Below are 27,004 nucleotides of genomic sequence, written 5' to 3' on the forward strand. Positions count from 1 at the left end.
AAAAATTGCCACCGTTTTAAAAATTGTGTTCTCCCCAGCTCCCCCTGCACACACATCCCCTTTTTTTAAATTCCAAAATTGAGCTGTGTCTGAAAATCAGGGAAAATATTGTCCAGATTCCCCTCTTCAACTTTCAAAATGTTGTCAGAATCTTGAAAATTGCAACCGGTGCCAGTTCTCAGGCCCCGAAATTCATTTCATACAGGCTGCCAAGCCTCCCTTCAGCATGGTGTTACTGACCTGAGCTGCATTTATACAAGTGACGTAGAGCAGTGAAAGGCTCCGTCCCCTAATACTAATGCCGTTCACTGACAACATGTTGCTTTTCTCATTAAGGGCCCAATCCTGCATGATGCTCAGCACCTCCCTGCAAACACCTCAATACACTGTGCAGCCCACTGGGGTTCAGGGCACACAGTAGAGTCCCTGGAGTGCAGTAATTGAAACTCTAGTCACTTATAGACTTGACCCTGAGATTGCCCAGCACCTCCCATTGACCTCAGTGCCTCTCGGAATCCAGCGTTCTGGAGTATGGAGCCATCTTGCCCAATTACGTTTTTCTTCCCGTGACTTGTGTTTAGATTCTTCTGCTCGAGTCTGCAGAGCGCACCCTCCCTTCAGAGAATGACCTGCCAATCACGAGGACGACAGCCACGTGGTATGATGAATTGCTCCCAGATGCTATTCCCCTGGTAAATCCTGGGACTGTGTTGAGGAAGCCGGTGGGACCAGCTGGTAAGCATATAGCCAGGCATTAACTCTGAATGCCTTCTGTAGTGTCAGATGCCCAGTACAAATCCAATTGTGAGTTCTGCGTGATAACTAATGAATAAGTTGCTTCAGTGCAACGTGGTCTTAGAAACTGCCTTGGGGTTGAGCACATCCATGACTCAGAGTGAAATATTTCCTGTTCTTTCTAGCTATCGGGTCAGAGAGTGGGAGTTATAGGAAAAGGTTTTCAAATAGGCAGATGTAAGTTGCACCCATGACATTTGTGCCCATGTTTTTGAGCCTACAGGGAACTGCAAGTACCAGTCCCAGCACTTGTGCCTCCCGCTACCTTAGGGCAGTTGCAGACTGGGGGGTTATTGGCCCAGGTCCTCAGAGTTGCATCTGCAGTTATCTTTGCACCTGCAGCAAAGCAGTGGGAGCTTCAGCCTGGCTGAAAATATACATTACAAAGAGAAAACAAACCCCACAGAGATGTGTTTTCAGAAGTCTCAGCCTAACTTGGAGGGATGGAATAGAACCAGTGATGGTGAGATCTGGAGCCACACTTCCCCAGTGCTGGAGGCTATTCAAATCTGGGAGTTTGATTTGATCTGCCATAGCTGCAAGGACCATTTGTGAATCTTCTCTTCCCCAGAGCTCAGGGTGAGTGAGGGGTTTGCTTTAAGTCTCTCTCTGCTAAATTGTGAGCACAGATCTTGTGTTCACACGCCCAAAATGGTATACTCGGATACAGCTACCTGTCACTCTAGTAGAACGTGGGATTTGCGTGCACAGTTTAGGCAGTTTGTCTGTGCAGCTCAGCTCTGTGGACTGCATTCTTCCTTCTCTCTGAAAGAAGAGATCTGTGAGTTACAGATGAACTGCATAATGTAAAAATGAAACTAAATCCTGTACTGTTTTCTGGAACATTGCAGGATCTACTCCTATTTCTCCTCTTTAATCTCCTCCCCCCACAATCTCCCCCCCACCCCCACCCCCCAAGCCATCCTTCCAGCCAAGGGGAGCTGGATATGACTTCCTCAAAACCCATTTCAGAGTAACAGCCGTGTTAGTCTGTATTCGCAAAAAGAAAAGGAGTACTTGTGGCACCTTAGAGACTAACCAATTTATTTGAGCATGAGCTTTCGTGAGCTACAGCTCACTTCATCAGATGCATACCGTGGAAACTGCAGCAGACTTTATATATACACAGAGAATATGAAACAATACCTCCTCCCACCCCACTGTCCTGCTGGTAAAAGCTCATGCTCAAATAAATTGGTTAGTCTCTAAGGTGCCACAAGTACTCCTTTTCTTTTTTCAAAACCCATTATTACTGTTCTTGCATTGGTGAGGATGCTTTTTGCTTCTTTTCATGCGCCTCAGCCTCTGCAGGGAAGAGCGTTGCATCCCAGGAAAAAAGTGGCCAACCTCGGGGGGGAACATTCCAGTCCCCTTTTGCCAGCCTTAGTGGTCTGTTCTTAAACTGTGTGTTTGTGTTGGCCCAAGAAATCACTAAGAGCTGACTCCTGGTTCCATTGACGCTAAGCTTGCATTAGGAGCAGTAGGTATTTCTGTGTCTTGTAAGGAAAATGTTTACACACGATGGATGGGGATTTTCACTGTGAAACATTCCTGAAAAATCTACAGACCCTGGGGGTACCCTAGAACGGACATGTAATGCTCATTGATTGTATTCAGAATGTAGCACTTCTCTGGCAGTGAGCCCTGGATTGGGAGGCCATTGATGTATTAACAGGAAAGATGTTCTGTTAATGATAAATCTGTGGCACAATGCAATATATTATTTTAAATTGAGCATAAACAGATTTGGGCTGTTTTATGATCCCTCCTGTGGTGTGCAAAAAAAAAAAATTACAACAAATCTTCAGCTCAGCTGTCTTGGCTAGACAGGTCTCCTAGCATTGTATTTCTTTGACCTTGGCACGCTCACTTCAAGATCCTCACTTTCTACTTCCAAGGCCCTGTCTGACAGTTGCTTTCCCGGCTCCCAGCGATCTTCCTTATCTTCCACAGGGCCTAGTGTTGGTTTATGTTTTCCTTTATTTGTCAGAGCCGTTTATTATGGCAGCCCTTCATGACTGCAGCAGACTCGGAGCACGGATGCAGCCAACGCAGACCAGATGTAATCCTTGTTTATAACTGGACAGGATGCCACAACAGGGAAGGGAGGCTTTCTAACGATATGTTCTGCAAAGTATTTTTAGCATGACAACTACAGTTGCCAGTAACTGAATTAAAGCAGCGTTTCCCCAAGCGTCCATTAGGTGCTCATTCCTTCTTCCCCATTTCATTTATTTTTGCTCTCGGGGTCTCTCTGCACCTGCACTTCATTTTATCAGTGTCTGTCCAGGAACAAGATTGAAGACTCCACCCACCTGACTTAAATTTCCTTACTCCACTTCAGGGGTCCATGGGCATGATATTTTTCCTTGTGCTCTTACAGTGTTGGGAAGTTACCTCCTGCCTAGGCCACTGCCATTGTTTTTTCCAAGGGTGGTTCCCATTAGAAGTGGGTTTGGGTTCGATGCTTTGAACGGTGGGAATGGTTCAGAATGACCTTGTAGCGTTGACTGACTGAGACCTTTCCAGGCTAAGATCCAGAAAAACTTGCTACTGTTTACTGCGGTTGATATTTCTTCCCTGACTGACAGGAGTTAAACTAGACAGTCCTTTAAAAGCAATTAGAGCTGTTGAGACAGCTGCATCACTGGACTTTCTGATCAGCTCATTAATCAACAGGCCTGTATTTAACTGAGGATTAAAAAAAAAGTCTCAGATTTTAGCTAGTGGGTAATGGGAGACGTATTTTTCATCTGCATTTCCTCTCCACCCTCCTGCTCTTTTAATTAGAGTCTGAACAGCTAGTGCCACAGAGAAAGTGATTGGTGTATCTATTTCTCCCCTTTCAAAGCACAAAATGTTGTTCATTTCTGTATATATGGTGCCTCCAGGAATGCAGGCAAGATCATGAGCTTCAAATGAAAGAGTCCTCCTATAACTTGGGGTGGGGGAGGCGCCAGAGAGAGATGTGTGGTGATGTGGTGCCCTGTAGATACAGAGAGGTTGGGTTTCTTCTTTGGGTTTTACCTCTCTTGCTGGCATGGCATTAACTCCCCAGGGCAGACGTTCGTCTGTCCTCAGATGTTGGGGAATTTAGAATACCAGCTGCACAAGGAGGGATAAAATTGCTGCTCCAGGTGGATAGTTGGAGGCAAAAGGAGCTAGCAAGTATGTTACTGAGTGAAAAAAGAAACCCACATCTGATGATGATGATTTACCTGTATTACAAATAGCTAGGTACCTAGAAACACTGACTGAGATCAGGGCATCGTTGTTCTAGGCACTGTACAAACAAACACCCCGTGTGAGACAGTCCCTGCCCCAAAGAGTTTCCAATCAAAATAGACAAGCCAGACAAAGGATGGGAAAAGAAAGAGGCACAGAGAGTTGGCCAAGGTCACATGGCAGAACCATGAGTAGAACCCAGATCTTCTCAGTCCTACTCTGGTGCCCTAGCCAATATGCCTCCACAGCCCTCTTCCTCTCCTTTCATTTCTCTGGCTCTCATCATTTTCAAGATTTGAGCTAGATTCTCAGCTGGTGTAAATCAATACCGAAAGATTTCATTGGAGCTACGCTGACTTATCCTAGCTACAGACCTGACCCACCGGTTTTGTTTTCTCTTTTCTTGTATCTTTTTTTTTTTTTTTTAAACATTTGTCTCTTTTGAGCCGGTAACACCATTTGTCACCGGGCTGAGCATTTGTCTGATATATTACTCAGTGCTGCAGCTCCTGGTCCTTCCATTAGCACTTTCTACCTGCAGGGAAATAAGTGCCATCTCCTTTAAATCTCTTCTGTAACAGCACAATTGAGGCTGTTGGCAGCAAATGATTGCTCTTGGTCTGCAGAAGTTAACAGGGTTGAATTATAATGGTTGAACTTGATGATTGAGGCCATTTTATATGATCAAGGGCATATTTTGACCCAAGCTCAGTGTGTTGTGCCTGAAAACAGTCAATATTTTTATTCCTCCCTCTGTGCAGGAAGGAATTCTCAGTGACAACAATTCAGAATTGTGTGGGTGTATGTTAGCTTCAGTACATGGTCTAGTGGCTGCTTACAGTGCCCTGCGTGGATGGCCTTCTTTTCTTAAAGGGGCCAATGCACACCTACCTAAGCTTGCCAAATATATCCTCTTGTCCAGGGGCAGCAGGTTGTATAATTTTTGGTGGTGCCCAGAACCCACCCCTGCCCAAACTCTGCCCCCCACCTGCCCAAGGCTCTGGGAGGGAGTTTGGGTGAGGGAGGAGGTCTGGGGTGCAGGCCCTAGGCTGGGGCAGGGGATTGGGGTGCAGGGTGCAGGCTCTGGGAGGGAGTGTGGGGGTGTGGAGGGAGGGGGTGCAGGTTTTGGGAGGGAGTTTGGGGATGGGAGGGGGTGCGAGGGCTGTGGGGTGTAGCTGCAGATGAGGGGTTTGGGGTGTGGGAGGGGCTCAGGGCGAGTGTAGGGGGTGAGAGCTCTGGGGCTGGGAATGAGGGGTTTGGGGTATGGGAGGGGCTCAGGGTGAGAGTAGGGGTGTGGGGGTGAGGGCTCTGTCTGGGGCTGGGTGGGTTGGGGTGTTAGAGAGGCTCAGGGCTCGGGCAGAGGGTTAGGGTGCGGGGGCATGAGGGCTCTGGCTGGGGCTGGAGATGAGGGGTTTGTGGTGTTAGAGAGGCTCAGGGCTAGGGTAGAGGGTTGAGGGTGCGGTGTGGGGGATGAAAGCTCTGGCTGGGGGTGTGGGGGCTGGGGATGAGTTTGGGGTGCAGGCAGGCTGCTCCGGGACTCCCCCAGCCCTTTCCCTGCCGAGAGCTCTGGGGGAGGAGCCCTCCTTTCCCGCCCCGCCCCCCCCGCCCCCAGCAGCACACTCATGCCCACCACTGTCACTGCATGTGCTCCTAGGGCCCCTCTCAGGCCTAGGACTCTCCCTCCCCTCCCCCGTGGTGGGTGCCAGGGGGTGCTGCGTGCGCCTCCTCTCCTGCTGTTGCCCCCGACTGTAGCCTCACTGGGGGGCGAGGGATGGGGCTGCCTCCTTGCCCATCATGGGGCAGGACGGGTGACTGTGGGCGGGGGCCCCCCCGTGCTGGTGGAGGGTCCCGCCGGAAAAGGGAAGGGTCTGAGGTGGAAGGGCAGGCTCAGTCAGTCTGCCCTGGCAATGGAGATGGGGGGTGCTAGGACCCTGCGGCAGCAGTTGCTGCAGGGAGGCAGCATGGAGCTGCAGAGGTGGGGAGGCGCATGGAGGGCTGGGGGACACTTCAGGGGAGGCGCGGGAGGACAGACACCCAGCCCCAAATATTGGTGGAGCTGGGCCCCTGGGCTCTGAATATTGCTGATGCCAAGGCACCACGTGGAGATATAATTTGTGGCCTATGCTCTTGTCATGTTAGATGACTCCCGTACCAGATCCATGAGGCTGGCCCTGTCAGACACTGAAAAACCTTTGTGTCCTATGGATGAACAATCTTGTTTAGGAAAAATGAAAAACCTTCCACGAATCTTTGCTCTGCATTCAAATCAAATCAGAACTCTGTTTGATGGCATAAAATAGTCTTAATTTTTTAGGATGGTAGTGGTGTTAGTCTGTATCAGTAAAAAGAACGAGGAGTACTTGTGGCACCTTAAAAACCCTTAAGATCCGATCCGATCCTTTCGTTCCCAGAGTCAGCTGGGATAAGAAGTAGAAGTTCCAAAACACTGTGAGAAAAATACTTGTCAATATTTACAAACCAGATAAAAGAAAGAAGGACGGGATCTTTATGAAAGCCTGTTCTCTTGTGGTTAACATCTCCAAGATATGCAGATAGTTTGGATGAGCATACCCAGAATAGGAATCAGATCCACACCTGCCAGAAAGGTAAGCCAGGCTTGGTGTATGCTTAAACGTTAGGTCAACATAGCTATGTTGGTCAGGGGTGTGAAAAAACCACATCCCCAGCCGACCCAACCACCAATGTAGACGCAGCTATGTCAACCGAAGAATGCTTCCCTGGACATCACTGGGGGAGTTGGTGTATCTTCACCGACACGAAAACCCCTTTTGTCAGCGTACGGCTGCGTCTACATTACAGAGTTGTGTCAGCATAGCTACAGCAACTTAGCTAGGGTGATATCGTCTCCATAAACATACCCTAAGGATTTGGTCTCCAGTGCTTATCTCAAGCTCTTGGAGCTGCAGATCTCATGTGTTCATCATTTATTGCAAGATCTTCAATCCCTTGTGCACAGGCCATGACGCTGATACCCGGCCAGCCCATGGTGCCCTCCAGAGGCAGCTGGGAGTGATGTCAGAGGGGCTGGTGCCTCTCCTGATCTCAAGCTGTGGTGGAGGGGAGAGAAAGGGTGGGATTTCCCTATCTGACAGTTTAAAAGTGTATGAAAATGAAACCTGCCCTCTGTGTGTTTGAGAGTTCTATTTTCCGATTCACTACATTTACAAGTAAAGTTGGGCCTGAGCTAGTACCCTAAATCTGAACATTCAGAACTAAACTTCCCCAAAGTTGTGGTTTGCATTTCTCTCTCTTTCTGAGTATTCCAAAGCCCCTGGTAGCACAGATCTAGGAGCCAGGAATTTCTGAGTTCTTCTAACCCTGTCTCTGACACTGACTTGCTCAGTGCCCTTAGGCAAGTCACTTAACTTCACTGGGGCCAAAAACATTTACCTACCTTTCAGGGGAGTTGCAAGGATTAGGCAGTGTTTGGTCAGTGCTTTTAAAATAAATATATATATATATATAGCCAAAGCACCTATTACCTTGGTGTGCAAGAACAGACATAGTGTTTGATATCAAGCACTAGACTATATAAGTGATAAACATTATTATTATTTTGTCAGCCCAAAGGAAACAGCAGAAACATTTAAACCATTCAACCTTTCCACAACTTAGAGCCTAGAGGAAGAACTGCCTTCCTGCTTGCGTACAATGTACACCCTGCTCTCTGTGCCTTCTGTCTGCTTACCCAGGGTTTCAGAGGAATATGCTATGTAACTCACTTACCTGGGGTCACTGTGTTACAAGTATCTCCATGTATTTTTGTTCAGCACTCTCCTCAATGACACAAATGGGTAACATCTAGTTGCCACGCTGGGTCTGGTTCAATCACGCGTGTTTGTTGACGTGGGCAGTGTTTGTATTAACTGGGACATATATTAGATGTAATGAAATACTAAATGAATGGAGGAGACATACCACTCCTTTGATGTGTAATAGACAATCTCTTTGTGGTAGTGGAAGTCATTCTAGTACCTGCTTTCACATAGGTATCAACTGGATCATGTCATATTAAACTTGTATGGGATGAAAAGCTGGGTCTGGGTTAAGGAGGTGAAGGAGGGAGTAGGGACTTCCGTAAACCCCTGCCTTGTGCCTTGTAGGTGTACTGGTTTGGGAGGGGGGCCACTGCAAGTTTAGATTAACACAAGGATGGAGGCACTGGCTAGCATGCTGGCCTGTGCATCAACACTCCAATGGGCATGATCTGTTGACTAGCATAGATGCTGCTGTCTGCAGCATGCGATCTGTGAGCGAAGCTCTCCTGCCCAGTGTGCTGGTAAGCTGGCACTCATGGGGTCAACACCACTCTCCCCTGCTGCAACCAAACAGAGCAGGAACTTCCCCTGAGTCAGCTGTACCTCTCAAAATCTCTTTGGGTTGCTTTCTGATGCGTAAGCGCGTATAACAACTCCAGTGTCCTAAGCTCCAACTAGTTTCCTATTTGAATGTTTGCAGGGCTACCCGGGCAGATTGGGCCCCCAGGCCCAATTGGACCAGTTGGACTTCCAGGACCACCAGGACCAAAAGGAGACAGGGGACAAACTGGCGAGAGAGGACCAGCAGGGCCACCAGGTGAGTTTTCTAGGGGAACTCATGCTAGGAAGCTCATCTTACTCTAGACAAACTCCTCTGCACATAAAGGGCCTGATCACATGATGGGCTGAGCATCTTTAGGTCCCATTGAATCAACTCGCTCTGATCAGTGAGTGTTGAGGGCACTCAGCCCCTCCCAGGACTGGGCCCAAAGTTTTAAATTAACATAGACACCCCCTTAGTCCATCCATGTAGCTGAAGAGTGATTATTCTGGGATGCCAGCAGTACCTAATAGGAGATGTAAAACCAGTCTCTGTCCAGCTAGTAAGCAGAGAAGAGCTTTTTTCCTGTTTAGCCCTTTCACTGCTCCATCCTGCTTTTGGGGAGCATGCGTAGCTCATGGGGAGGAATTTTGCTTCTCTCGTCAGGTACATCAAGCAATCAGATGGTTAACATTGAAACAATAATGCTGTCTACATTAAAAGAAAGGGTTCTAGATAGGGCCCTCCCTTCTGAATGCAACCTATTGCTGAGCTAGAAGACTTCACTCATCCCCAGAATGTTACTAAATCTTGTGATGGAGACAATGCTATGCCAAACTGCCAGACAAGCGGCATATGTACTGATTAGCAGTGCTTCATAAATCTCCAAGCCAGGGAAACAGTTGAAACCCGGAGTGTGCCTTAAATGTCAGAGGTTTCAGAGTAGCAGTCGTGTTAGTCTGTATCCGCAAAAAGAAAAGGAGTACTTGTGGCACCTTAGAGACTAACCAATTTATTTGAGCATAAGCTTTCATGAGCTACAGCTCACTTCACGTCACTGAATGCATCCGATGAAGTGAACTGTAGCTCACGAAAGCTTATGCTCAAATAAATTGGTTAGTCTCTAAGGTGCCACAAGTCCTCCTTTTCTTTAAATATGAGAAATGCCAAGATGTCTCTGGGGCCATTGCTGCGGTCCTGAAAATGGCTGAGGTCTGGTCTGGGATGTCTTGACTCTCTGGTTTCTCAGAAACAAGAGTCAAGACAAGTTTCCAACCCCAAAGAGAGCAGCATTAATCTGCCCATTGCACAATTTGGTTCCCGACCTGCTTGGGAGGGTCGCTCAGAATAATACTTTGCATTTCTTCGCTGCCTTCCATTTGCGTAACTCAAAGCCCTTCACGAACATTAGGGCGATGTTCCCCCTCCCCTCTCCCATGCAGAATTGCAGCGTGAGGCCTATGTAGAACTCCAGCCCTTGTGCGGATCCTCTGCACAGGGGTGAGTTTCATCCTTAAGTTAAACTTCACAATGCTCTTGAGCCAGTCAGGCCTTATGATCTTTGTTTTGCAGAGGGGGAAACCAAAGCAAAATAGGCTCAGCCCCAAATTACCCATATTTAGGACAGCTAAATAAGAGTGAGCTGAATTTCAGAGGTGCTGAATGCCCACACCTCTAACCAAAATTAAAAATCCTCTGCATTTTGTTAATAGGGACAGGGTGGGACTGTATTGGTCATTGTCAGGTGCCTGATATTTCAAGCCAACTGAAAGGGCTTTTATTTCACTTAACAGATGTGGTTCTGAGACAAAACTACTGCTTTTCATTCTCTCTCTCTCTCCCTCCCTCCCATTTCCCACCCGTTCTGTCGATAATGAATGTTTTTTCATGTAGAAATCTTCAAACTCTTCCCCAGAGAAGTTGTTCTGTCCCGTGCATCCTCCGCGGTCTCCTGTGGAGTTCACTGAAAAGAATCACTCATTTAAAACTAATAAACAAGGGTTTTTCAGTGGAAAATTGGGAGGGGGGGTTGTCCAATTTTTCTTGCCACAAGTTTCTGCTTTCCCAAGAAAATTTGATTTTCACCAAATACCCAAAAACTTGAATATTTTCACTGAAAACCAAAAATTTTTAGTATTCAAATTTCTGTTAAAAAGTGAAAAATTTCCATAAATTTTTTTTTGGAGCAGCTCTATTAATAACTGCCTGTTTTCCCCTGTGACCTGGCAGGAATCAATTTGTGATGGGCTCAGCAAAAGGCTGGGAACCAGGCAGTGCTATTGGTTTGCTTTGTGGCTTTGGGAAAATCATTTAACCCTTCTGTGCCTCAGTTTTTCCATCTATAAAGGGAGGAGGGGAATAATGATGCGGACTTAGCTGTCTCCCTCGGATGTCATTGAAGTTTCCTGAAGGCTTGTGTGGTGCTCTGAAAATGGAAGCTGCAAAGTATTCCTATTAACATTAGCCCTTTTTCTGTGTAGCTTCCACGGCTCCATTCCACACTGAATAGCAGCAGCTTCTAGAATCATTTTAAATGGTGCACTTCATCCCTCACCAGCAGCAGAAGGCCAGAACATTTCATCCTCCAAAAGCAGAGATTTTTCCTTTTACTGGGATTTTTGCCAATGTAAGGGTTGTGACGGGCCACAGACTTCGCCGGCACGGCCCGAGCCCTGCAACTGGATCCAAGGGTGGAGAGATGCTCATCTCAGCCCTTCTGACAGCTCCTGTTATGGAGCAATGCCGTTTCTAGACCTAGATTAAATTCTTTCCAGCAGCTTGGTGGGCTTTGTACTAACTCTTTGCCCCAGTGCACCTGCTGATGCATCTCCAACTTCACAGAAATCTCCTCTTCTATTTCTTTGCAGGGCTTCTGGGACCTCCAGGACCAAGAGGACTTCCAGGAGAAACTGGAATCCCAGGACCCCCAGGACCTCCGGGGTCACCTGCCACCCCAGGCCTTCCCCTCACTGTCCAACAAGGGGTTCTCTACTCGCTGCAGCCCACAGCTGAAAAAGAAAGTAGGTTTCCTTAAGTGTCCACATCTTTCCGGGTGCATCTGTGAGTGACAGGCTGGTAACCTGTGCAGAGGAAATCAGATGTTTTTCTTCTCCTCCCTGCCCAGTGCTACCATGTCCCAGCTTTCACTGGAAGAGACCAGATGACTTGCGTCTCTTGTGGATCCTGCTGGGTATTTAGGCAGAGGAAAAAGTTTTGGGGGAGGAAAGAAGTCAGATTGTCCCATCTATCCCTGCTGATGAACCTCAACTCTTCATTCAGGTTGTTACTTGAGCCTGGATTAAGAAGCGTAGCTGGGTAGTTTATGGGACTGGGGGTTATGGAGAAGGGTTTACGGTTGCCACATGTCCTAGTTTTTCTGGGATTGTCCTAATTTTAAAGAGGCAACTGTACCTCATGCAAGCCTAGTTTGCTGGACGTTCATCGGGTTCCAAATCAAACCGAGGCTGCATCATGATGATACAACCCGTGTGACGTTAGGTGATAATATGATGATGGGCACTGTGACATCACAGAGCAACTGTCACAATGGCAGGACGCTCGTGTGTGACCCGCCAAACTACCTCTCAAAAGTGGCAGTCCTAGAATATTCTAGTTGTAAGGGTGGAAAATTGCAATGAGAACCTCAGCGGTTTAGTACAAGTTGGAGTAACAAAGGAGCATGCTTCTTGAGTGGCTTCCTTGCATCCTTCAGAACCCGACAGTATCATCTGCTTGTTTCTTTCATTGTCACAACTGTCAGTGCTCCTGTTGTGTTTTGTACGTTTTATTTATCCTGCAAATAGCTCCCCCTGCTGACTCTGCTTTGCTAGTCTTGCATTGGGATTGCCTTCTACATCAGGGGAAGGGCTGTGGGGTGGGGAGACTATGCTAGGGGAGGCTGTGTGGCCTAGTGGATAGAGCACTGGACTGGACTCAGGACACCTGGGTTCTGTTCCCAGCTCAGCCAGGGGCCTATTGGGTGACCCTTGTGCAAGTCACTTTACCTCTCTGTGCCTCAGAGCCCCATCAGTACATCTACTTTGTGATCTACTGATGAAAAGCACTAGATAAGAGGGGGGTGGTGGTATTGTGGTGTGGAAACTGACCTTTCTTTTCTCCCTTCCTCCAATCTTCTGAATCAGGGAGAGGGAAAATCTTCCTGTTTGAACCATAATGCTCTGAGCCAAATTCTGCTCTAAAATATGCTTTGGGATTTCAGTGGGGCACCTGGGATAACTGAAAGCAAGAGTCAGGACACTGGGGTACAAATCAGAACTTAATGCAACTAGGCTTAAAACAAAGGCACACAATAACTACAGATCCAGTTTACCGCTGCCCCTCCCTCCCTCCGTCTGTCTGTCTAGCAGTTGCTTTTATATACCACCAATTACCATGGATGCTTTTATATACTCTAGTTCAAACAGGAATTAATTCAGGGAAGTCTTATGGCTTGTGTTACACAGGTCAGAGTAGATGATCCCAATGGTCCCTTCTGGCTTTATAAACTGTGAATCTATAAACCCAGCATCTATGTACTGCACAGAATTAAAAAGCCTGACAGCCCAGGACAAGGAAGTGTTTTGTTCCTTCCCTTCCCGTAGGCAGAGGGGCATGGATTTTGGTGCACTGGCTGGCTTTTTAAAATATTGTACTTGTTTATTTAGTTATATTTTTAAGAGCACGGAAAGGCATTCTAGAAAAGGTACATTTTATACACCAATCTGCGCACTGTCAGGTTTGGGCTTGTTCTGGTCACTTCTGGCAGGGAGTTCTACTGCTCGGGTCCAGTAGTGATACTTTGAAACTCGGTAATATCGTCCCTTTGGCTAGTAAAGTGCTGGAAAACTAATGCACTACCCACCCTACCCCTAAACAGTGCCAGCTGTTCTACTCACCTCTGGCTTCAGAGTCAAAATATTGTAATTACAGCCACAGGATTAGTAAGTATCTTTGTGTCTGATAATTATCTATGGATTTCCTTCCCCTCCACCTACCTCCCACTTCACACTCCTTTTCCTGGAGGAGAGTAGATGTATTTTTAATTTGTTAAAGATTTTAGCAGCATTGCTCTGTCTAAAGTTATTGAGTGTGTTATGGGCAGGATTAAATTAATTGTGGTTCAGTATCCAGGCTTTTAGCAAAATGTAGAATGAACTACTGTAGTCACTGTCACTAGGAGATTTTGCATTAAATTCACACCGGCTTCTTAGAGGATCATACCAATTACTGTGTGTGGATACAATAGTAACGTTGTATATTTCCATAGAGCCTTTCATCCCAATGGATCCCAAAGCACTTTGAAAATGACATAGATACAGAACCACTGAAACACTGCCTGTTCTTGGAGGGCAGCAATCAGCCAGCATGAAAGAGTGGTAGGGAAAGAATTAACTTTGACAAACCTATATACTTGTGAAAAGTGCCATGTTCTCCTTGATAGCCCTGAAAACAGCCAGGACCCTAGTCTCATGAAAGAGACATACTGCATGGGACCCAATTTCTCTGCCTTGGAAGAATGATTTTACCCAGTCATTCCTTCCAGGAATGTTTCAAAACTGAGGCCTAATCCTGTACTCGGTGATGCCAGTGGGAGTATTGCTACTGACTTCAAATTGGCATAGAAACTGGCCTGGATGCTTGGCCCACTGGGCAATCTCCCCTTGAATTATAGACTCTACCCTTTTATTTTAAAAAAGCTATAAAATCCCTGGCATTTGCTTCTAATGAGAGTACTTTGATCAGACAGAACAATGGCAATTTTTAAATCAAGATTGGATGTTTTTCTAAAAAAATCTGTTCTGGTTCAACCATGAATTTTCTCTGGCTTCTGTTATACAGGAGGTCAGACTAGAGGATCACAGTGGCTCCTTCTGGTTTTGAATCTATGAATGTGTTACTTAAGATTGATTCAAGACGATAGTCTGTAGACCCAAACTAAATGTGTGGGGACCCGAGCAGAAGAGTGTTTGTGGAAACCCCAACGTAGTCATGGTATGAGAACCTGAACAGAATAGATAGCATAGAATGTTTCACCTACTGCAAACGCAGTAAGTTCTGAAGACCATTTACTGCTTTATCTTGTCTCCTTGTCTTGATCGCACAATATCAGAATTTTGCCTCTGCATCCCCGTAATCCTCAAAAGGAAAATTGTTACTCACTGCCCCTTTAGGTAGGTGACTACATTGTATGAAAAATTTTGCGTCCTCTACTTTTTCAGTCATATGAAATCTTTGAGATTGGAAATTGGCAAGAATCATGGCGTTCGGCTGATTCCTATTAGATACACATTCAGGATACACGTTGGTCTCGTTTCCACAAATGGTCAGTAGCAATGAAATTCAATCCAGCGTGTGGCCTTGCAAGATTTTTACCGACTGTTGAAATCCTGGCTCTACTGATGTTAATAGGGATAGACTCTCACCTAGGTGCAGAGAGTGATGCTAAGCATTTTAGAGTTTTGGTCTATATCTGATCTAGACCCTATCTGTCTAATATAGATTTTCATAGAGCCTCCATCATTGTTGTAAGTAAGTGTTAAACTCTAAACAATCCCTACTTATTTTTTCTTCTTGTGATTAATACAAGGCTTACTAATAGGATAGGTCACTAATGTGGCATGATGAGCTTACTGCAATCATCCTATAAAATTTGCCCTTTCACTCTTGTTAACTGATTTGTGTGGGTTGGTGGAAAGCTAATTCTCAACAGCCAGTAGAAGCTGGCTCTATAAATCCCAGACAGGATTTTTTTATTTTGTTTTTAAATGGAGCACATCTGAAAACCATAACCATAAGATCCCATCTGCTGACAGCAGAGGGAAGCATACCCCAGCTAATGAGCATGTGCACCCCCATTATGGGAGAAAGCTGTATCCGATTATTATTAACTAGTGTTCAGGTTCTGCCTGATCATGGTTAATGTCAGTGTTTTATTAATCACAACAAGTTCCTTGTTGGCAACATTTATCAGCCGGCAAAAGCAAAAAAGGGGGGAGACAAGCATTTTCTCACAGTTTCACTTCGCTGCGGTAGAGAAATTGGTCCCAGTTGTGTCTCTCCAGATCAGGTAGCGGGCAGAAATTAAGACAGGATTACTTCATTTCCATCCTGTCTCAACAAATCAAGCCTTTAAGGGGGAGAATTTATCCTTAACACAGAATCGTTTGAGATGGGCCAGATTCTAAACAATACCTGCTATTGCCACTGTGTCTGTAGGTAAATGGGCAACTTACGTGCTCTGGCACTTAGAGATGGGAGGGCAGGCTTTGGGTACGTTATCTTAGAGCCCCCATCAAAAGGGCTGTGAAATGAAAGGACTTTTTTTCTGGGGAAAGGGAAGGGGAAATAATACCTTGCTCTGATCAGAGGTGTTACGCTCTTATATCTTTTGTGAGTTGCTTTAAGATAGAAACGGCATCGTGGTACAGAGCAAGGACGGGACATGCCCGAGGTCAACCAGCAGTTCAGTGGCAGGATAGGGAACAGAACCCAGATCTCCTGGCTCCCCATCCAGTGTTTGATCCACTGGCCTTTCTGAAAAGAGTGAATGGAGCAGAGGGAGTAAGAGAGAGGGATGGGACAGGGAGGGGAAAGCGAGGAGAGAGATTGAGGCTGGCATTGAGAAAACTGTTCCAGTGGCTGTGAAAGTTGTGCACATCCAGGTACCTGGGATGCCCGCGGCTGCTACACAGGTGAACAAGCTTCACTGCCTCTCAGGATAGATTTCAGCCTCTTTTTAAGTTTCCCCCTTTCCATGTGCTCAAATCCCTAGCCCTGCCTGTATCGAACAGGTTGGCTTGTTAGACACTTTGGGGCAGCTGGGCGTTTGAAAAGGCCTGGAACAACTTCTACATCAGGGTGGTTTAAATGGGAAGGATACTCCCCTGCATTCAAGCCAGGGTAGCTGGAATTGTTGCAGGCAGCTCAGGGAGAGCCACATTGGAGGGGGAGAGGATCCTCCATCTCTTTGCTGTTGAATGACACAGAAGCTACTCTGTGGTTGCTACTGTAGCCCTGAGCTGCATAAGTCCTAGGGTCTCCTGTGACCCCAATGTGTATGGAGAGGGAAAGACCGGAGGATCCAGGTAGCCACTGGCTCTCCCAGCTTGACCTGCTGCTTTGTGGTGATACAGAGGGAGTGCAGGGGGGTTTGGACTCCCCAAATCCCACCCTCACGTATGGTGGATGTGTACTAGGTGTGTTGTAATTCGAGCCCTATCTGACAAGGGAGGCGCGGGGCAGGATTCTCCCCATAGAAGGAATTCAGGAAATGTTGTGCTGGTCCTCTTGAGGCAGCCAGTACTTTGGCTAGTTTTCCATGGCTGCGCTACCAAGGAAGGAGCGACAACAGAGTCTCACCCCAGCATGCGGCACAGCCCAAATGTTGAGCTATTGAGCTCCCCCCGCCCCGTAGTGCATCACAATTAGAGAAGCACCTTTCATAAATAACTCGAATTGATCTAATGTCAGGATGGGTGGATTTGTGAGGAGTAACTCTGTTTGTCATCATCATCATATTCTCTTTGCCTGGAACTTTCTGCAACACACATTCACTCCCCTCAGCAATAATTAAATCCCATTAGTTTGCAACCGCACTACCCCATCCCACCTCCCTAAGGATGCTTAATTTTGTTGACTGCTTGTTCTTTTTTTTTTTTTTTTTAAATCCCCTGAAATTGTTAATGCATTCTCTGCTGTTCAATGCTCGTTTTCAGATTCTGTCTCACTCACAAACCCTGATGGATTTTGACATGGTCAAATAAAACTCAGATTAATTGGATTACACACTTCACTTGGGTACCTTTCCCTTTGAACATGAAAGCATTCTCAGACGTTTTGTTTCTGGGCCGCAAAGAAGGAAAGATGGCTACGGTCAAAAACGACAGTCAAGGAAATACCTGTTTGAGTTTGGCCCTTCTGTGTTGGCTCTTCTCCAGGAGAGACCTAGGTTCAGAGTCCCAGGCATGCTGGTTCCCTTCCTGGACTCCACTGCAGAGATGCCCTGTCCCTGAGGGCATCTGGAGTACGGCTGTTTCCCAGCATTCCATAGCATATGTCACGCTGGATCAGATCACTGATCTATCACCACTGTTCCTATTGTACCTCTATCCATGACCAACATCCATTGCTTCACCAAAGGTGAAAATCCTCTAAAATGTCTATACAGGACTTATCTCCTTTTTTGGGGTATTCTTTGGGTCAAATTCTGCTCTCATTTATGCCAGTGCAGAGTACGCAACACCACCATTGATCTTGGAGGGGTTGCTCTATATTTACACCCATGTACCACAATAGAATTTGCCCCTCTATGCATGGAAAGAATCCCATCTAATGGTAGTTCAGTGAGCTAAAAATCACTGAAATGCAGGGTGGGAAATGGATGTGTGGAGGTTTGAGATCACAGGCATGAGGAAATGGAAGTTTCTAGATCGTGGGGGGCAGGAACTGGAGAAAACCTGGCTTTTCAGAAGGCCTTCTGTCAGGGGTAACTGTGCTATGCAGTATCCATTGACCGGACCCTGGCAGAGCCCCCTAGTTGGGGAGTCTGCAGCAAAGATGCAGTTATTTTTAAGTGATAGATTATCTCTCATATATAAATTGTTTCTTCAAGCAATAGTTAGCACTTCCATCCCATTTCCCCCGAAAGGAACTGCTGAAGTAGCATGGCTTGTATTATTGTAGTGTTTAATTGTATGTATTCTTTTCAAGTTTTGAAGATGCCTGTGAGTCTCTTCTCATTTTGTCCTTCACTGCCCCTGCTTATGAATCCAAAGGAAGGTCAGGAGAATAGAGAAATGTTGATTACAGTTAAGGCCAACAGCAACAAAGTCAGCAGAGGAATAAATTCCTGAGCCTATGGAATTGGTTAGGATCAAGTGGCTGGAGCAGTGGACATGAATCCTCACTTAAGTCAGGATACCTGGATTCTATTCCTAGCTATGTGGCATTGGGCAAGTTACTTAACTTCTGTGCCTTAGTCTCCCCATCTGTAAAATTACATATTGTCTACAGCACTTTTGTATCTTCAAATGAAAGGTGCCACTCTAATGGACTGCAAACTATTAGTATACTAGCATAGGAGTCCGTAGATAGTGTGTTGGGCTGATATGCAGACACTTGATGACCTGGTGGCTGCATATTGGCTACCATGGCGGTTTGGTGGCAGTGCTCTGGGCTGCTATAATGGTGCAGTAGCTCAGCACCATTGACACCAGTTATTGGGCAGTCACAGGGAGACTCAGAGTTCATACATGACTTCTTGGATCACTGGAAACCAGTGGTCTTAGAGGTGACATCTGTAGGCTTTCACAAACACTATTGCTATGCAATGCAGTAGCAGCCTTTTGCCACCCAGCTCCCTGAAGGGGGCGCAATCCAGTCTGCTTTGGCGACTGGTGGCAGGATTCAGTAATTAAGCAAGAACACTGATTTGGAACGAGGGGAAAATTCTTTGGGGCAATTGGAAGAAACAGGGTGCAGGGATGAACAAGAGGCGTGTGAAAGAGACTAAATGTAAACGCACTTGATCCGGAGCCAGTCTGTCCACATAATGGCCTAATGTATAGAGCCTGAAGAATGAGATGATTGCTTTGGCACCTCTGGTAGAAAATCACAGTTTTATTTTTCAATGAGCTTCTGGATGAGTTCCCCTCAGAACGGTCAGGGAAATTGTTCTAATGGTCAGAATTCCACCTAATTAAACACTCACTCTCTCCTTGGCCAACAGCTAGCTCGAGCTTTCAAACAGCCCAGTGTGAAATCCTGACTGACTGGACGCTGCAGTTGATAATTTTCTCAATCGTTAATTCCTCTGCTCTTTATCACAGATGGAGAACCCCAGCTGGCTTCCACCATCATAGACACGATCATGGCTGGTTTGCCAGGCCCACGTGGCGCACCAGGGCCTGTTGGGCCACCAGGTAACTGACTAAATCGAACTAGACAGCTTTAATGAGGAGAAACCAAACCAAAGATTCTTCTCAGGTTGTGTGTGTGAAAGATCCAGTGGCATAGTTTATTCCGACAGGATGCCTGCCAGGAAAAGCAACTGGGCCTGGCTGCAAGAGTTTGGGCTCAAAGGCCTTGGACTAGTCAGGGCGGGTGCAACCACTAGGCAAACTAGGCAGTCGCTTAGGATGCCAAGTGGTTGCGGGTGGCGGTGGAGCGGAGGTGAGCTGGGGCAGGGGGGCGCGGGGAGGGCCGCCTGCAGCAAGTAACGGGGAGGGGGGCGTGGCGCACATGGGAACCGCTCCCTGCCCCAGCTCACTGCTGCTCCGCCCCCTCCCCTGAGCACCGCCCCGCTCTGCTTCTCTCCCTCCCAGGCTTGCGCGCTAAACAGCTGATTGGCGCCGCAAGCCTGGGAGGCGGGAGAAGTGGCCGTGCGCTCGGGGAGGATGCGGAGCAGAGGTGAGTTGGGGCGGGGAGGGCTGCACGAGGCTCCCGGGGCTGAGGGAGGGAGGGGGCGGTGGGAAGCTGCCGTGGGAGGGGGCTCCCCGGGCCGAGGGGGGGGAGGGAGGGAGCGGCGGGGAGCTGCCGTGGGCGGCGGGGGGCGGCGCAAGGTGGAAGTTTCGCCTAGGGCGCGAAACCTCCTTGCACCAGCCCTGGGACTAGTGGAGGCAAAGCTTTGTTAAAGGGACGTCTTCAGAGCGAGGGAGAAGCCAGTTTGTAACTGTTTGCCTCAGCAGGAGCAGAGTTGACACCAGCTGTGAAGAGGCATTTTATATAGTCATGTCAACCCCTCCATTTTAGCTGTGGCTAATACAAACCCCTTTCTGCAGTCATGGCTAAGCAGCAGTTGTGCAAAAAAGGACCTGGGGATTACATTGGACGAGAAGCTGGATAGGAGTCAGCAGTGTGCCCTTGTTGCCAAGAAGGCTAACGGCATATTGGGCTGCATTAGTAGGAGCACTGCCAGCAGATCTAGGGAAGCGATTATTCCCCTCTATTTGGCACTGGTGAGGCCACATCTGGAGTATTGCGTCCAGTTTTGGGCCCCCCCTACAGAAAGGATGTGGACAAATTGGAGCGAGTCCAGCGGATGGCAACGAAAATGATCAGGGGGCTGGGGCACATGACTTACAAGGAGAGGCTGAGGGAACTGGGCTTGCTTAGTCTGCAGAAGAGAAGAGTGAGGGGGGGATCTGATAGCAGCCTTCAACTACCTGAAGGGGGTTCCAAAGAGGATGGAGCTAGGCTGTTCTCAGTGGTGGCAGATGACAGAACAAGGAGCAATGGTCTCAAGTTTCAGTGTAGGAGGTCTAGGTTGTTTATTAGGACACGCTATTTCACTAGGAGGGTGGTGAAGCACTGGAATGGGTTACCTAGGGAGGTGGTGGAATCTCCATTCTTAGAGGTTTTTAAGGTCAGGCTTGACAAAGCCCTGGCTGGGATGATTTAGTTGGGGTTGGTCCTGCCTTGAGCAGGGGGTTGGATTAGATGACCTCCTGAGGTCCCTTCCACCCCTAATCTTCTATGATTCTATGAATCCTCAGAGTACTGTGGGTCCGGTGGCACACAAGGCCCAGCGATCTCTTCACTCAGTATTGCACTCATTCTCTTTCAGAAATCCCAGGTACAATACCTCACTTGGTACAATTGCTTTGTGGATTCTGATCTAAGATTTCTCTTGGGACCAAGGAAGAATAGTCATTTAAAAGGAGTCTGAAATTTTGCTGCATTTCTTACTTCTTACATTATTAAAATTTTGTATATGGCTCTAAAATAATTCCAGTATGGAAGGATGTTTTACATCAGAATGTGCATCTATCTTCTGTTTGATATCAGTGCTTAAGCCATGTCCTGATGTTCAAGCGAGATTTGTGTAGAGAGTGAGAAACACACTAATCAGGAGTAACGAAAGAAAGAGTTTCAGAGTAACAGCCGTGTTAGTCTGTATTCGCAAAAAGAACAGGAGGACTTGTGGCACTGTAGAGACTAACCAATTTATTTGAGCATAAGCTTTCGTGAGCTACAGCTACATCCGATGAAGTGAGCTGTAGCTCACGAAAGCTTATGCTCAAATAAATTGGTTAGTCTCTAAGGTGCCACAAGTCCTCCTGTTCTTTTTGCAAAAGAAAGAGTGTGACTGAAATTGAGGTTCCTTCTTTCTAAATGTCTCTAAAACTGTCTCAGATTATGATTTTATCGCCAGGACCCCCAGGCAATTCAGGACCCAAAGGGCCCCCAGGACCTATTGGAGTTCCTGGATCACAAGTAAGTAATTTTATCCCATCCCATGCCTTGGAGGGGGCGGAAGTGGGGGAAGGAGGGGAGCGGAGCATGGAATTAAATGCAAAGCAACTGATCACTGTAGATGAAATGTTTAATTAGTAGAGCTGAGTGGAAATCGGAATTTGCATCTAGCAAGAAATTCCAATATTTCAATACTTTATTTTTATCTCAAATCAGGACAAAAAGCTGAAATACTGAAATTTTTCTCAAAACAAAATGTTTTGAAAAATTTTGATTTGTAAATGGCAAAATGCTCCATTTTGGTGTTCTTAAGCTAAAGAAAACATTTTGATATTCCCAGGCAAAACGTTAAGTTTTGGTTTATTTAACTGAGCCAAAACATTTCATTTTGAGCCAGTTCAATATTAAACTGTATCTCCCTATGAGGTCGCATTGCCTCCTGGGAGTTTTAGTTTGGGTGCCTGATGCCCCCTTTCTCTTGGGCTCTCTGGGCCAGGCTGGCTTGCTGGACTAAATCTCCCATGATGCACCATGCGGCTCAGTCAGAGGAGAGAGTGTTGTATCATGGTATACATAGTCTGGCTAGGGATGCTGGCCCCTATGAGAAAATGAGCCCATGAGATATCTGAACTATTGCTCCCATGAGGCAATGCAGGACTGTAGGGAAATGCAGTTCAACAAACCAAAATATTTTGATGTGGGTTGATCCAAGCTGCAACAAAATATTTCATTGCCTTTTTCAGAATGGAAAATCAAAAAAGCTTTGGCAAAAATCAAAATTTCCCCCAAACTGCATTTTCAGTCAAAAACCATTTAGATGAAAACATTCCTGACCAGCTCTATTAATTATGTGTGGATAAAAAAAGATTATTGTGATTGGGTAGATCATACGTTTTTGACAAGGTCCCTCATAAAAGGTTATTGTGGAAAACTACAGAAAGAGGGGCTAAATCTGTTCACAGATTGAAAATTGGCTAAAGAAAAAGAAATGAAGTGATGATGAATAGTTGACTAGTGGTAATTATTTTATAGTGGGGAACCCCAGGAGACCTATATTTGGGACAGTGTTCCAGAATGTGTAGTCCAGCTGCCAATCCAAACTATTTCAAGGACATAAAACATGGATAAAATGATGATAGGGAATTAGGAAAATTGGGGGAGATATAGGGGGTAAGTGATTTATGTCGAGGGACATAACCTTGATTTCGGATAAGGAGGAGGTTGGGGTTGCAGGGGATTGGAGAAATGGGATTTTACTGTGTATTTGTTAATCACTTGGAAGAAGAAATGGACAGCAAGTTGGTGAACTTTGCCAATGGTGCAGAATTGTTTCAATTATCAAATGCTATGGAGAACTGTGGGAAATTTCAGATGACTATAAACACACTGGGAGATTTGGCTGCAAAATGACGGCTGCAATTTCACATGATTAAATGTAAAGTAATGCACAAGGGCAAAACAAACAGAAGCTTCTCTTAGACTCCGGCCTCTGAACTTGCAGGATATACACACGGGGTGGGGGGAGGGAGGGGGAAGAGCCTTAGTCATGGTAGGTAGCTTGTAAAGATGGACTGAAACTTCAGCTGGTGGAAACTTGTCTAATTCTATTGTTTTCAAGGGAGCTATGCGGCTTTCCCTCAGCGGAAGGTCTGCCCAATCTTTACTGACTACAGAAGTGCAGCCTGTACTTTTCTTTTTATAAAGTGCTAATGTAATGTTCCAAATCTTACCGCTCAAAGTCAAACATGCAAAAATTAAGGATGCCTGTCTGCTCTTATGAATTATGAGTCTTAAAATTTCATGATTTCTTGCTTCCCCCTCTCCTCATGTGGAGCTTTTTGAGCTGTACACAAGAGAGTCTTCCAACAACTATGGAGCAATTTAGCTACACATGTGTGAGACACTGTCCTACGGCAGAGCTTAGACACAGAAGCATCAAGGTTTCAATGCAGAGAAGGAGCATTGCATTCTACGTTGAGAAGAGAGAGTCCTCTGCCAGCTAGGCTACATGAAAAAATTAACACATTATAACAAAACTTTAACAAACGTTGTCCGAGGAACCCTGCTCATCTTTCCATATGCCTCAGATACTGCATGCCCCCCTCCTTTTTTTTTTTTTAAGCTGCTACCTCTTCTCCCGCATCTTTCCCCCATAAGGTCTCAAAACTTCGTAAGGGAATGGGAGAACTGGATTACTGATAGCATCATAGATATCAAAAGACTAGACTATTTAGTTTCCTATTAAGTACCAAATGAGTATTTCACCCTGTTTGTTATGAACATCCTTAGCCAGATGACTAATGAGGGCCTAGTCATGCACCATGGTAAAGATTTTCAGAAGTGATGGGAGTGTGCCTCACTTTTGGAGTGCAATTTGAGACTCCCTAAAAGGCTTGATTTTCAGAAAGTGCTGAACACTTCCAACTGCTGATAACTGGGTCCTGCCTTTTGAGGCCTCTCAATTTGTGCCTCCAAAATCAATCATCACTTCTGACAGTCGTATCTGTTTAGATAGGATAGCTTCAAACTACCAGCTTCCTTTAGATCCTGGAGGCTACTATAAAAACGTTTGCTGAAGCTTTGCAGCACCCCATAAAAGTTTGGTAAAGGCCATCCCTAAGGTATGAAAGCATCCCAGCAGGATGGCCAGAGTGAGCAGACAGACCTAAGATTAATTGGATTGTACATTTGAAACCATTTTGATGAGATTCACTCACCCAAATAAACAATTTTCAAATTAAGCCCAATGTGTGCTAATAATTCTGCTCCGTGGGTTGAATAAATCTATAAAACAGGCACCAATTTGGAGAAGAATGGCTTTGTGTCAAGACTTCTGGTAATTAAACTCCTTTGCGGATATTGATCTTAACTCTTTAACCACCAAACAAAGCCATGATAGTGTTGCAAACAAGATAGGAAGAGAAGAATGTTTGTTTATACTCAGAGTTCTATCCTCCAACTCTCCATAACTATTTGTGAGGTGTTAGTACCCACCCTAAGGACAATTGCAAGTGTCTTAAGGATTGCTGCAAACAAGGTCTAAAGACATCTTGGTCTGTTATTCCTTTGCATAGTTAACTGTGCAGGATAACATAAGAACTGTGAAAGTATCTCACGCCTACCCTGCCAGGACTATTTCTAGGATCTTTAAGTCCCCATTCCCATTCAGTCCTTGGCCTTCTGCAGAGGCTGACAACAAGGCAGCCAGTAATGGCTGCAATATGAACCACTGTCCATCATGACCTGGGCTGGGTCCACTATCTATTTCAAAGAACCCATGCCGAACAGTTGTCTGCACTAAGTGTACTACCAACCTGGGCTAGACGTGAACCAGTAACCAAGAGGTTAATCCTATTTTTCAATATCCCATTACCAGTGCCCTCGAGACAATTCCCCCCTGCTCCAGTCTTTGCAGCCCTGAATACCTTGTCATCAGCTTTTAGCAACAAATACCAGTTGTTATAGGTCAGCCTGTTTATAAGCAAAAAACATAGGTGCTTTGAAAAGAGCCTAGCACGAGGGGTCCTGGCCCATGACTGGGGCGTGTAGATATTATGGTAATACAAATAATAAAGAATAATAATATATGTGCATATGCAGAGGGAGCCAGCTGAGAGGTCTGTAACTGCACAAAACTGCTGAAGGCCCTTTTTATGATGCATCTTTTCCTTGATTCCCTGTAACACTGCATAGACTTCATAAATCATCCTCTGTGGGCCTGATTATGCAGATGCACCATTTCCTTGAAAGGGCCATGTGACAGGTTACTCCTCATGTTCAACTATCCTGAATGTGCAAAATGTAATTGTAGAGATCCCCGGACCATTGGAAGGTGGGTGTGTTGTATCTGTGTGGTCAGTGATCGCTGACTGTCCCTGCCTTGAACCTTGTGAAGTCATTTACACCTGTGCAAAGAGTGTGCAAAATGCTATCATCTGATGCTTCCTATGTGACCTTGGGCAAGTCACTTATATTCTCTGTGCCTTAGTTTCCCATCCTTACAATAGGAATAATAGCACTGCCCTGCCTCACAGGGGTGTTATGAGGATAAGTGCATTAAAGTTGCTATGATGATATGGGCCACAGAAGTACCTTATAAGATAGATAGACAAAGTCACATTTTACACTCACGTCACCCGGGTAAGTGACTACACAGGCTCTCAGGCCGCAGAGAATCTAGCCCAGCATCTTTAACAATAACAGGTGGTTACGCAAGATGTTCACTGGAGACTTTGTTTAGTTTCCATTATGTATTTTTTGAATGGAACAGTAATTTCCTCTTATTCTGCATCTGCCCTCTAGGGTGTACCGGGCTCTCCAGGGCAGCCTGGGCCTAAAGGTTCCAAAGGAGATCGAGGAGAAAGAGTAAGTTAAAACTTTATCACATGTAAAGATTCACAACCAGTTCTGGGCCAGCTCCTCAGATGTGGGAAATCAACATAGGTCCATTGAAGTCAGTGGACCATCTCTGATTAGGTGAACATAAGTTTGGAATATTATGCAAGAATCTCGAAGGGAGATCATTGCACAGGCACAGGGGACATTTTGTTTTCACAGGGTATAAGTTACCTCTGAAAGTTTCAGAGTAGTGAACACTAGATCCATAATGCCTGTGGGAACAGATTTTACTATGAGCACTTTAGTACCTAGCGTTTTAGAGAGTTTAGCTCAGTTATGTTGCGACTGGAAAAGAAGGGCAAAGCATGTTAGAGAGAATAAGAACTATTCTGAAACAGCCATTTTTCAGGGTCAAATAATGTTCTTAAAATGTTTGCTTTTACTTCAAATTTTGTCATGTTATCGCTATTCTTGCTTATTTTGTCAAGGACTTAGACGTGTTAGTGCCCAAAATACAGCAAGAGGAGCTTGCTGAGTGTTTCCAAGCTGGCCAAGATTAGGAAATACCAAAAAAAACCCCCCGAAAACCTCATGCGAGGGCCTCTTCTCACCAGGTTACCAGCCCAGTGTCCAGGCAGATTAAAGAGGTTCAGAGCAATATTTGAACTTTTGGTTGCTTCCACTATCCCAGTCCTCCAAAACTCTTCAGGACTGCCCATCACTTACCGTGCCAGACTATGGCCTGTGGACCACTGATGGCTTGTGGAGACCCTTCTAAGAGGATCTGTAGAATGAAATCTTTTAAGAACTTAGCATTGGGGGAATTGGATTGATGAGAGAGACACAAAGTGGAGCAACAGAATGAAAAAGTTACCATTGATGGCGTTTGCAGCATGTTTTGGAAAGGAAAGACGGCTGCATAAAAGTTTTAATGCTAAATTTCCAGTAAGTGCACAGAGCAGGAGTCAGGTGGCTGCAGCCCAAATGTATTTCCTTTCTTTAAAGAGGAATTACCTGCATATAGACTTAGGTGGAGCTCACTACCTGCAAATCAGGTGAACAAATCATCTGCATTTGCCAATTTCTCTCCCATCTTCCCCCTTCTGTTTGCTTTTTCAGTCTGAAGGGCAGAATA

At 45.9% G+C, this 27,004-nt stretch overlaps 1 protein-coding gene across 1 annotated transcript in view; it reads left to right on the forward strand.

The window, feature by feature from the left end:
- Window positions 1-27,004, forward strand: part of COL26A1 (collagen type XXVI alpha 1 chain) — a 213,743-nt gene that overhangs the window by 176,055 nt on the left and 10,684 nt on the right. The window contains exons 5-10 of the mRNA XM_077836850.1: window positions 582-735; window positions 8,500-8,616; window positions 11,208-11,360; window positions 19,167-19,259; window positions 21,491-21,552; window positions 25,834-25,896. Coding sequence (XP_077692976.1) covers window positions 582-735; window positions 8,500-8,616; window positions 11,208-11,360; window positions 19,167-19,259; window positions 21,491-21,552; window positions 25,834-25,896 — 642 coding nt within the window. The remainder of the gene's footprint in view (window positions 1-581; window positions 736-8,499; window positions 8,617-11,207; window positions 11,361-19,166; window positions 19,260-21,490; window positions 21,553-25,833; window positions 25,897-27,004) is intronic.

Source organism: Eretmochelys imbricata, chromosome 17 (assembly GCF_965152235.1).
Source record: "Eretmochelys imbricata isolate rEreImb1 chromosome 17, rEreImb1.hap1, whole genome shotgun sequence".
Taxonomy (NCBI): domain Eukaryota; kingdom Metazoa; phylum Chordata; order Testudines; family Cheloniidae; genus Eretmochelys; species Eretmochelys imbricata.